At 37.1% G+C, this 13486-nt stretch overlaps 1 protein-coding gene across 2 annotated transcripts in view; it reads left to right on the plus strand.

Annotated features, from left to right (window-relative positions):
• Gabrb1 (gamma-aminobutyric acid (GABA) A receptor, subunit beta 1) overlaps positions 1-13486 on the plus strand; it is a 491652-nt gene that overhangs the window by 360119 nt on the left and 118047 nt on the right. For both annotated transcript variants that reach the window (NM_001370968.1, NM_008069.5), the window contains one exon: positions 11788-11870. In NM_001370968.1, the coding sequence (NP_001357897.1) occupies positions 11788-11870 (83 nt within the window). The remainder of the gene's footprint in view (positions 1-11787; positions 11871-13486) is intronic.

Raw genomic sequence — 13486 nt, forward strand, 5'->3', positions numbered from 1 at the left:
TATGCCCAACCAGTGGGTTTACCCCTACTGACTTGTGTTTATTGTTCTAGAAGGTGTGTTGGACCCTACTGGAGGGGAAAAGTAATCACCTCTATCACCCAGACATAAACCCTGAAACCTACAACAGAGAAATGCCTACAAGGTATACTGGTACACTCGTGGCACAAACATTATGGGAGTAACCAACCACTTTTTGCCTGGTTCTAAGATCCATTCTATGAGATGGAACCCATAGCTGACATGGCTAAAGTAACCAAAGCATGAGACTAGAAAAAACCATACATGAGCCCTAGAAGAAAACCTACTACTATTATTCTACAAAAGAAACTTAGCTATTAAATGGCTCCAGTGCCATAGTGTTGTCATATCAGTGTCTTACTCAACCCTCATCAGAGAAGCTTCTTCCAGAAGTAGATGGTACTTAACACAGAGACTGACAACTGGACACTGTGACAGAGAACGAGGAACTTTTAAGCAGTCAGTCCTAAATGGAATGTGCTATTAAATCCCCTCCCCCAGGGCTCATGAATCGATATGGAAGAGGGGGCAAGAAGAATGGATGAGTCGAAGGTGGTAGATGACTCCGACAGTTCCTTCCAGATACAACAGTAGGGTGCACATATGAACTTACAGACACTGTTACAGCACACAAGACTTGCATGAGTTCTAAAAAGACAAAACCCCTTTATAAAAGGGGAAATAAAGATTAAATCCCACCACTAGCCAAGAAGCTATTTGAAACTAATACCTGTAAAGAAAGAGAAAATTAGTTTTCTCCTATGGAGTGTCACTGGGTATATTTCCATACCTAGGAGTATTTGGTCAACAGAAAAGAGATTTCACATGATATTTTTGGTTATCTTGTTCTGTTTTTTGTTTGTTTGTTTGTTTGTTTGTTTGTCACTTTTGTTTTACTTCTTTATTATTTATTATCTTATTTATTGTATTTATTTTTGTTTGTTTTGATCTTTAATTTTGAGGTTTTTCTTTCATGTTGCATTTTTTGAGAAAGCATGAAATTCAATGTATAAGGAAATGAGAATCTGGGAGTATTTGATGGAGAGGAAAGAATATGATCAAAATATATCGCATATATGACGTTTAATATAAAAAGAAACTAAAGAATAAACAAACTAAGAGTAAAACTAGGAATATATATATGTGTGTGTGTGTGTGTGTGTGTATTAATTATGAAAGTAACACATCTAAGACATACATGTATCAGCTTCCCAGCGGCTTGCTAAAGGAAATACCTCTGAGACCTGCGTTATCGTAACCGTTGTTGAAATTACTTTGCAGAAACCCTGAAGATTGTAATTCCCAAAAAACTAAAGCAAAAGGCCCGTCTGTGGGACTGTGATAGGCAGCCTATTTTGGTTGAATGGGGCTTGCTCCAGCAACCCAGTAGAAATCTCAACAAGGGATGGAAAAGCAAGCCACATTCCCAGGGTCAGGTGCCTGACACCACAGAGCCCCCAACTCCATGATTCTGGGACTATAAGTCAGGCAGACAATGTCCCAAGCTTCTGGCATTCTGGCTAGACTCCACAGCCTGGTAACCTCCTCCCCGCAGTTACCTGATGGCCCAGCCCACTATAAAGAAGCTGTCTTTCTCTCTGCCTTTCTACAACAAAGCTCTAAAACCATAGCCTGTCTCTGCTTATCAAGGCCTGCCGAGCTTGAACAATGGGATAGGATTTCCCCTAACAAGCCAGACAGGACCAAGGATTCTCACCTGCGTGGGAACCACACAGTGCCTCCCTCTCTCCCTTCCCTTTCCTCCCTTGGCCCTGGCTGACGAGCAGCCCCTGGGAGCCCCCATTTGTTCTCAGCTCCTCTGTGGCATCCAGCTTGGGATGTTGGAGACCAGAACCTGTTATCTAGGACTGCCCCTTATTCACCCCCAAGCAAGCTGGGATTCCGTGGCTTCACACAGCCAGACACCCACCCGGGCCACATAGAAAACATGCAACAGTCCTTCCACGTCTGCCTGCCCAAAGCACCAGAACTCTGGCAGGATACAGGTTTTCTCCCACTCCCTTTATCCCCCCGCACCCATCCATTTATTACTAGAGCATATAGATAACTGATGGATAATAAAAATAGGATACTAGAAGCTAGGGAGATAGCTCAGTCATTGCTTACTATCCAAGCATGAGAACCTAAGTTTGGTCCCCAAGATTCAAAGAAGTCTGATGTGGTGGTGTGTGCTTATAATTCAAGCATGAAGGAAGTGGAGATAAGTGGGTCTCGGCCAAGCTGTCACCCAGCCATCCTGCTGTGGGGTAAGCTCCAAGGCAAATGAAAGACCTCGTCTCATACAAAGAAAGGTAGACAATATCTGAGAAATAACATCCTAGGTTGATTTCTGAATTCCATATATACATGCCTACATACACACAGATCAACTACATGTTCACCTACACAAATTTATATACATAAGCATTTACACACATATGCACACAAACACATATACACAATCACACACAAAATAAAAGGCAATCGTTTCTGCCCTCATATTGTGTCTGTCCTCTTTGTCACCTCAATCTTTGAGTCATACTGTACTCAATTCTGCATATAGTTGTCAATCATTTCAGAAATGATTGCCCAAAATTGCAATATAGGATTAGTTTGGGCCATTGCCCACAGGACCAAATATGTATGTGTTCTACTCTGCCCTTGTATTTCCCATCAATTCCAGCATTGAAACTCCTTCAGGCTTGTCAAGTTCTGGGTACAGATTATGCCAGCTACAAATCATCAATTGCCGAAAGGAACTAACCACATATTGTCCACCAAGCAATGCCAAGAAGCTTGTGCACAGGAAGAAAAACACCTTCCAAAATTGTGCCATGACCCATGAACAACTACCAAATTTTAGCCCAGGGTAGAAAAATCATGAGAAGTCCAACATGCCTCTTGTCAAGTGAATACACTGGTCACCTCTAGATAGTACTGGCTTTGAGTTTAGCTAGGGTCACCAACCCCCCAAAAAAGAGCCTTGCCTGTCCTAAATATGTGGCTATGTCTCCTTGCAACTGCTTCTATGCCCTAAGACCCCACAAAATATTATCACTAATAGTGTTTTGAAGGAAAACTAAAAATAATGTCAGCATAAATATATGGTTGGGTGTTTTTAACTGCTGTACCCATATTAACATATTCCAGATTCATGATAGGTCCTCTTACCTTTGACAATAGTCAGACAGAAAATACCTCAAATTCCTGCTCCTTAGGTAAATGCTAAAATTATAATAAACTTCAGATTTTAAGTGCATTTCCCTGCTATGGCAGAAATTTTAATGCTCCAAATGTTCTCTCCTTAGACTCATCTACGCTAAAAAAAAAAAAAAAAAAAAAAAAATCTAGAGAGTCTAGCTTGCCTGAATCTGAATATCCATACAACCACTTATAGACCCTGAGCTTGGAGCATTTCTACATCCTATGTGGTATCGGTTTCCTTAGTTTTGAAATAGGGACTAATATAAGAAGAAAACTAAGTCATTCGCCTATGGTAGTCAAAATGTTGCTTTTCCCTGGGATGCCATGTAATTCTCTATCATTGAAAGTAGATTACATCGATTTTACAAATGGACCCAATGGAAACATGGGGGTCCTTAAAGAGCAAAGCAGAGTATGAGAGATTGAGGAGACATGAGAAGACAGGGGGAGTTGGAGTTAATTTGCATTGAAGGTGGAAGAAAGGCTGCATGAGCCAAGGAATGCAAAGGGCCCTTGGAAGATGGAAAGGACCAGGAAACCGATTTTCCCTCATGGCCTCTAGAGCAGTCATGCTCTGATTTCAGGATTGGTTTTTAAACTTATGTGGAAACCTAGTTCAGGGTGAAATTCCTGGAATCTATGAGGGTGATCTTAGTGAAGGCTTCTAGTAGTGGGAGATACAGAACCTTAATGGGCCATCTTCTGGAACAAGCAAGACTTTCAGTGGTGGGACATCAACCCAGCCACAAAACCTTCGACCTACAATTTGTCATGCCTGCAAGCTGTGCTAGGGCAAAGATTAGCATAGAACTTGTTTGTGGGAGTGGACAACCAATGGCTGAAAAAAATTAAATATGTATTACTTTCATGTGTTTTTTGTATGTGTTTGGGAGGAATTATGTGGTGTGTGTGTGAACAAACCAGTGAGTGTCACAGTGTATATGTGGATATCAGAGGACATACATCTTTGGAGAGTTGATTCTCTTCTTCTATCATAAGTTTCAGAAATCAAACTTGGATTTCAGGCTTGCTCAGAAAACACTCTTAACAGTCAAGCCATTTCATCAGCCCTGATTTCATGATGGCTGACTTCCAGAACTTTAAAATAAATTTGTATCATTTTCAGCCACTAACTAAATGGCTATTTGTCATGGTAGTGATGGGAAATAACCCAACAACAGGTTACAATGCTCAGTACAGTGCTTAGCACGTACTATCCTAACCGTATGATATTACCTAAACCATACTGACTCTATAGGTCTAGGAGGTAACAGTGGGTTAAACTGACACTCTCCTATCTGTATCTGAGCTTAATATCTTCCCCTAGAGTGCCAAAGCTGTCTAAAGGACCTGTGTGGTTTCTCCAACTCCAGTGTGGAAACACAGAAGGCCTGCTCTCAATGAACTGGCTTAGTCAAGAATAACTGTCTTATTAGATAATAGTTGCAGGAGACAGTCCCATTAATACTGTCACAATATGAAGTTTAATCCTAACAACATAGCAATCTTATCACTACTCTTCCCAAACAACCTCACAGTCATGTGTTCCCGTGAAGCTACTTGTGGGCTGACACTGGATAGAGTTTTGTCAGCATCAAGAACCATGCCAGTCTCAGACATTAGAAATGATTTGCAGTTCCAGTGGTGCCTAAGGTCGATGGCTGTGCAGCTTAAACCTTAATGAATAGAAACTACGGCAGCAGCATTCCTGCCCTGGGACCACAGTTTTAACAGCCCACTGCCGTTTCTGACCTAACCTTCAAAATGTCAATAAATTAGATTATAATGTAAGCTGTTCTAAATGTCTTTGAAAGAACAGATGAATGCTCTGCTATCATGAAGCCACCTCTGGGAAATTTGTCTTTAGAAGAATGGTTAGTTAATGCTGTTGCCTGTAGCTGGCTTTTCCCTATTGTTCTTTGATTCACTGTCTGCCAATGATAGTATTTCCACACTCAAAAAGGATGAATACCTTCAGTGCAGAACACTAGAAACAGAATCTTTAAAAGAAACAAGGCAACTTTGAAGCCCTTAATCAATCCAGTTCTGGGATCTTTGATACCTTTAATGCCATGAAGTGTTCATATGATCATCTTGCTTCGTTCAGAGCGAGTACATTGCCAGAAGGGTGTGAATTAATTGTAGTAGTGGTTCACTGCTTCCAGCCATCCTATTAGACAAGAAAGAGAAATGGAGATGGAGGGAGCAATCATTCTTAGAGATGTTCACAGGAGTCTCTCACCCAAAGACACAAGAGCCAAATAGTTCTGCCTGGGGACATCTCTCTTTTTGTTGATGGTCTTCTGGATTTCTGCTGAGCAATGTTTCCCTGTGCCAATTGCTCATACTCTGAGTATTATATCTAGAAATGCCAAATTCTTAGCATCAAAGTTAAACCTTCCACTGTATATGTTTCTCCAGACAAAAGCCTCAATATGTGAGCACCTGCTTGGATCAGATCCCTGTTTGAGTTCCAGTGTTCTTTCTCTTTGCCAAGACCCTGATGAGTATCTGTGGACCATATTAGCATTTTTGTGGCTTTCCTCCAACTCCTATTAAATAATTTTGAGACATTCTCCACCAAGTCCAAGTTGGGCTCGTGAAATCCTTCAGGGAGTTTGAGAATTAGAAGATAGGAGGTGGTTTTATGTCAGGGAATTCCAGGAGCTACCCTTCCTGCAGGTTCATGGGTTGCTTCCCTTGCTGAATTCCCTTAATCATTTCTTTTTACATCACAGTGGGATATGTGAGGAGAAGCAGCCAAGGAACCCAAACAATAAGAGTACAAATCAGAGCCTAGGTCAAGCCTTAGTACAATATGTGGTCATGAAATCAATTTTATGTCTTCTGACAAGTATCGATGAATGAAATAATCATACCAGATATAGTCAATTCCGTAACTCTTTGCAAAATTTGGAGTTTTCATCAGCAGCCCTGAAACACAATACAACATTTTGTAGACTGAGCAGGTTGTATTTATGTATATAGGAACACGTATACATATATATCCAGGCATGTAGCAACAATTAATGAATAAAGGAGCCATGGATTTGAACGAAAGCAAGAAGGGGTATATGGGAGGGATTGGAGGGAGGGAATGGGAAGGGAAGGGGTGCAATCATATTACAACTTCAAAAAATAAAGACAAAAAAGGTACTAAGAGAGATTCAGGATCCAAGTCCTTATCATGTATTATCCTTGCTTTCAATGTGTGTTCTCTTTTTAAAATGTATTACATGTAAGCTTACAAGGTGACGTAATACTGACAACTGTGTTTTATTTTTTCACTACTTATATTGCATGGATGGAAGTTTCCTACAAGATTTCATTTTATTAAAGGTTTCATCCATGGAGAAATGTTCAGAAGCACTCAGTCACAGAGATTCTTGACCTCAGCAATGGTATTTTTGAACAGGTGACAGTTTTTGCTGTGCTGGAAAGCTGTCCAGTCATTATGAGATGCTTAGCAGAAACACCGGCCTCCATTAAACTTGAATCTAGTATCAAATTTCAGTCTAAACACAATAATCAAAAATGTCTTAAGACATTGCCAAATGTCCCTGGTGGGATGAAATCCTACCTGGAAAAAAAAAGCCATCATTTCTGAGTTATGGAGTATGGGAAGAATATGAGAAATTCCCATTGTGTGTTTACACCTTGACCAATTTTTTTCCTAAGCAGCTGTGTAAGAATACAATAAATGGAGAATTTTAACAAGTGTTTTAGTACTTATTGTGCAACTTTACTTAAAGTGACACAGATCCAACATCTGTGTGTAGGAAGTGATTTTATATGAATACAATATAGTTTTCATTTGAACTTTGTATATTGAGGTTGCATATAGTAATTCATTTTGTTAAATTTTTCAGAAGATCTATATTTTATCTATATGTACAGTTTGTATAAATTATGTGCCCCAACAAAGCTTTGACCAGTAATTACCTCCACATGTTATGGTGGTCCCCTAATATTGTAATGAGACAGAAACCTCCTGTTATCTGGTGGTAACAGTATGTTTACTTATAGCCCACCATCACAGTGAGCTTTACAATTATTTATAGAAATGCAGGTATATAAAAAAAACCATACTCTGCTGATGGCCATTAAATAGCTGTGCATCTATAATGCTACCCATCATTATTTTAGAAGATTCTCCTTTAAGTCATAAATGTAAGCTTACTGTAAAACAAAATGCACTGTTACAACCCTGAAAGTTTCATATGTTTTGTGTTTCTCACTCTCTAACTACAACTGGGCTAGCCCAAGTGAAAAACCTATACCACCTATACCACCTATACCACTTATACCATCTATACTACCAGCTTTGTGCAATGACAGTCTATAATATTCATTCATCACAAATAATGAATCTCTCAGAATGTGCCCTGATGTTAAGTGAAACACACCTTTGTGTTGTATATGCACAGATATGTAAATACAAATATATAATGTTGGATGTTGGTATATATTTCTATGTTTTCTATTATAACTGATTTTATACTATATATGTATATGTGTATGTATATATATATATATATATATATATATATATATATATACACATACTTTTGTACTATATGTGGCATATGTGTGTGTATACTAAATTTTTTATTATAGCAAATCCAGAACATCTTCATCTACAAAATCTACAAAGCTAAACAATAGGAAACAACATAAATGCCTACCAGTGAAAGATTAAGAAAATAAATAATGTCATTTCCTTACAAATGAATGTGTAATAGCCAAAGGTTTCCTTTGTAAGAATGGCTTATTATTTACTGATATAGAAACTTTGTGGGTTAGACTACTATGGAAGAGACTTTCCCTTACTAAAACAATTAGCTGTTTTGCTGCTTGCAAAGAATTCTTCATATTAATATTAATTTTCCCTGGTTTACTTTTTATTACTAATAACAAAAAAACACTAGCTAGCACATACCTACTAAGGGATATTTATAACATAAAAGAAACTTAAGAGTTAAATTTTGGTGTTTTGAGCTATTTAAATCATCCTTACACTTTGTAGAGGACTGTGTCTTTAAGAAAGTTTTTTTTTTAATTCCAAAGTAGTATTATGAAGAATAGAGTATCCATTTGAATTTCTGTTACTCTCAGACTCTACATTCCAGGAAAACAGCCTAAGGGAAAAATCCAGGAATGAGGGAAGTCCAGACAGGACATCTAGAATGAGAGTCCTAGAATTTACCACCAACACCTAAGGTTGATGGAACCCAAAAGGGTGATGTAAGCTTGAACACCAGGACAGGGTTTTCTTACTCTTTACACAAAACCTGTTGAGTGTGAATGTGTCAGAGTTTGGGAAATGACTCTGAGAATCCATTGGGGTTGTGAGGTACCTTAAGACATAAGAGGTTGACTTCATTGCTTCTGTTTTATTGGGCTGCATGGGAAGAAAGGTTGATCTTTGATGCATAGCAAAACTTCTTCCTATTCACAAATTCAGCAGACACTGATAATATTTTGTCGGGATTTGAGTGAATATAAGAAGTGGTGTGACATGCAACAAGTGTCTAGAGAGTAACTTCTATATGAGGAACATCTGTTAAGTACAAAAGTCTGAGAAAATAATTACATACACATTGAATCTTTTCATCCACACAATACTCCTGGGTAGAAGAATGCTTGGTTTATGAGGGCACTAAGCCTAATGGAGCTCATTTAGCCAACCCTAGGTCACGTCATTAACAAGTATAAAAGTAAAAGTCAACCCAAACTACAAGGTTTTTGACAGCTTTACCATGATGCCTTTGGCAGGTAACTGTTGTATAGGATGAATTAATCACATTAATAATAGATATAATAAAATACTAGCAAATTCAACTGCACACTAAAAAAAAAAAAATTTCATGAGGAACAAGTAGGATTTATTCCAGAATAAGAGAGTTGTTGAGCATATACAAATCAAAATGTAGAATAAGTCATCAAGAGGATGAAGGACAAAAGATATGATCTTCCCAAAAGATGCAGGGAAAGTTGTATACATGTTCATAACAAAGACTTTCAAAACCTAGGCATAAAGGTTTTGAAACCGCACTAAAACAAAGATTGAGAAAAACTCAAAGCTAGCCTCATAATGAATAGATGTTGAATTGAAAGCCAGAGGATCACATTTTCTGACATCAAATTATAATACAATTTTATAATAAACAAAAAGTCTAAGGGTGTCATTGAAACAAGCACCTAAATGAGTAAGACCAGAGATACCAGATATAAAGACATATCTACAGTCAACGGTAGAGCCATCAACAAAGGCACCAAGAACATATAAAGAGAAAAGATGATCTCTTCAACAAATTTTGTTTTAAATACTATATATCTACATCCAAAATGTTGCAGCAAATCTAGCTTAAAATACATAAAATCAACCAAAACTCAAAGAAGTAAACAAAAATTGAAGTACCAACAGGACACCAGGGGAAATCTTGGTACTGAGCTTGGTAATAACTTTGTATCCAGACAACAAAAATCCCAGAAAACAAAAGCAAAGTCAAACAGTTGGGATTAAAACAAACTTAAAAAAAAATCTTTATACAGCAAGGGAAATGATTAACTTGCAATGAAAGAAAATGCCACGTATTTCATAATTGGCTAATGCCCAAATTACACTAAGAGAAATCACAACAAAAAAATATAAATGTCTCTATCGTAAAATGTACAAAGGCTCTAAATTTAGGGAAAAAAAAGTTAGAGTCAACAGGCATGAGAAAAAGTGCTCAGCAATTCTAAGGCAAATACTCCAAAGAGGCAACATATAACACTTGTGGGCTACTATTTAAAAAAGAAAAAGCAAGTACTGTCAAATGTGCAAAGAAACGTGAACGGTTATCATTGTACTACTCTATGACAAAATTGTGCTCCTCTGGCTCAATTTTTTTTTTTTTTTGGTTATTTACCAACCTTTTTTGTTGTTCGATATGAATTTTAAGATTGTTTCTTCTATTTTGGTAAAAATAAAATTAACTTAAAAAGTGATTGGCTACAAGGGTAAGTTTAGTGACATGCATATACTTCAGAAATAAAATTTTTGAAAAGATATCATTGGTATTTTAGAAGATGCCAGCTTTGATCTGAGCGGATACTTTGTCATTGATTTGAGAACACTAATTCTGACTGAGGAGCATGGTTCCCCCAATTATTTGTCTTTTCACCTTTCCTTCATGAAGGTTTTACAGTTTTCAGCATACAGGTCTTTCTTCTCCATTGCTAAGTCAAATCCTACATATCTTGTAGTTTGAGTAAATGGAAGTGTCCTCTTAATTTCCTTTTTGGAGATGTCTGTGTTGGTATATTATACAAACAAGACTATTGATTTTTCATATTCTCATTGTATCCTGTTGGTTCGCATGATCCATATTCCAGTTCCAATAGCTCTTTGTGGTGGACTCTTCACTGCTGTCTATCTATATGGAAAGAACATCTACAACATATATAATGTTGCTTACTCCCTTCTTTTTTGAGGCTAGGACTGCTAATCTATGTTCAATAAAAGTAACAATATTAGCGAGGCATGGTGGCTCATGCCTTTAATCCCAGGACTCGGGAGGCAGAGGCAGGCGGATTTATGAGTTCGAGGCCAGCCTGGTCTACAAAGTGAGTTCCAGGACAGCCAGGACTACACAAAGAAACACTGTCTCAAAAAACCAAAATAATTATAACAACAACAACAATAATAATAATAATAATAATAATAATAATAATAATAATAAACACTATTGGACATCCGTGCTTTGTTCCAGACCTTAGAAGTAGAGATTTTGATTTCTCTGCACGTGCTGTGTGGGTTTCCATTTTTACATGGTGTAGTATGTTAACTAATCTTGTCTTTGACCTTTCTTTCATTGACTTCATAGTATTTCTTAGTGCTTGGTTCTATTGGTTGTCTATTTTGTAAATAATTCCACATTAGAATAGTTATGCTCTGTATTACACCATCTAATCCTTTTAATGAATTGTTAGATTTGATCTAATACAGGGAGTTAAATTAAGTATTCATGAGAAAAACTAGCCTAAAGTCTTCTTTTCTGTTCTATTGCCTTTGGTTAGTCTAGGAATTGAGGGATATACATAAACGATGTGTGTGCTTTGTTGTATAATATACCAACACAGAAACCAAGTGTGTGCTCTTCTGAGTTTTGAAAGAGATTGAGAAGAGTTAGCATCAAATTCTCTTTGAGTGTTTGGGAAATTCACCCGTGCAGTCATGTGGTCCTGGTTTCTTTTTGTTAAAGTTTTGGTTACTAATTTAAACTCCAAGTCATTGCAGTGTTCACACTTTGCTTCTACTTGAAGTTGCTGCGCTCTAGAAATGTATCCCTTCCTATCTCTTTATCTGGATTATCTACTCGGCTGCTGCATGCTTACAGCAATCCCCAAGAAGCTTCTAAATTTTCAGCCAATTACTAAACATGATTTGGGGATAGAAAGCGTAGAAATAAAATTTCACTATCTAAAATGTTTCATTTAAACTTATTTGTTGGGGGGATCTCTGTGTGTCCATGAAAGGTTCCCACTTAGATCATGTCTTTCTCCTCTCTCACCTTGTAGGATCACAACCACTGCAGCATGCATGATGGATCTTCGAAGATACCCTCTGGATGAGCAAAACTGCACCCTGGAGATTGAAAGTTGTGAGTTACTTGCAAAGGGGATGTGAAAGAGGGATGTTTACTTGACCCAATTAAATTCAACCCTTTTCTGAGTTAATTGGCACTGGGGTTCTTTTTAGCTGCCACCTTTTCAAGGAATTCACAGTTAGTGACATTTTCCCTAGTACTGATGGTTCAAGGTTTCAGTGACATTATCTCTTTAACCAATTAAGGAAAGCCTGCTTATTTTAATTCATAAATTTATAAACTCATGCCTTCTTCACCTTCTCTCATAACCTTCTAGTATCCAAGCTTCACTGGGTAAAAAAAAAAAAAGAAAACATTTACTCATCTGTTAACCTGAAGGATTTGTAAACGGTATTTTAGAAGAACACTGAGAGAGAGCATTGGGTTAATGTGTTTTTACTAGTGAAAAATATATTACCATAAATGGTACCTCGATGGGCTTATGCTTTAGTTGAAAGAGTTAATGTTTTTCATGGCTGTGGGATGATTTTGGTCTGTACTATTAGGCTGTTTTTCATTAATTGTTTTCTTAATAAGATGAACACTTTAATCACTGAGATCTAACCTGACAACCCATTCTTGTGTCATTGGTTTCCCACCTTCAACCTGTAGACATTTGAGCCCATTCATTGTGAAGAGTAGAAACAGATGGTTAATTGGTTTTGAGAGTCACAAAAATATACAGTAGTTAACTCTATCTCCTATTCAAATGTGAAAAATCAGCAGATAAATATTTTGGGTGTCTGAAATACTTTCTAGACCTAAATGTCAAGAGGGAAAGAGAAAAGAAAAACTGCAGCTGACCTTACAGTATTATTAAGGAATGAATTGTTTTTCTACTGTGCTATTAAATAGTTACATTAACTTTGTAGTCTCATTATATAGAAATAAAACTGTTCCTATAGACATAGCACTAAGTTTAAACATAGCCATCATTCTACTACCAATGGAATTAATAAGAAAATTCAGAAATGTTCTTCAATTAATATTTTAACATTAAAGATCATAAAGAACATGGTAAATACTGAAAGGCATTATTTATGAATGTGCTAGTGGTCACTTGGTTTGCACACCAAAATGAGCAAATTGGAAACATAAACATGATCATTTATTAATGAGTGATAATAGTTTATAAATAAAACACAACTTGTGTTCAGCAAACTAACCATTGCCTTTGAAACTGGGGTAGAAATAGAATAGCTGATGGCCCAGTGACAGATATGGGTTTTCAATCACCTTTGACTATCTGTCCACTGGTTTTGTGATTTTCTGAAACTTTGGCTTCTTTTGGAAAACATTACGATCTAAAACTGTCTTAGAAGATTCTAAGATCTTTGGCATGCATCATTCAGCTAAGGAACAATGAATTTTGCAAAGTATTTGAATTGATTCTGAATTAAGATTTACCAGTGTATTCTCTCAAAATTCTACTTTGTAGATTGACATTTTTCTAAAGACACCATATTTATTTATACCAGAAAGTATGTAAGCTTTTAACTCACTCATCATACCATGCAATGATGAAAATAATAATAAATAAGGCAGAAATTAAATATTGCCTACATAGGATCTATAGAGGCAGGGACATGGTAGAAACTAAAACCTAAGCGTTGAACTATGGACCCATTGCC

The sequence above is a fragment of the Mus musculus genome, chromosome 5, assembly GCF_000001635.26.
Source record: "Mus musculus strain C57BL/6J chromosome 5, GRCm38.p6 C57BL/6J".
Classification (NCBI taxonomy): Eukaryota; Metazoa; Chordata; class Mammalia; order Rodentia; family Muridae; genus Mus; species Mus musculus.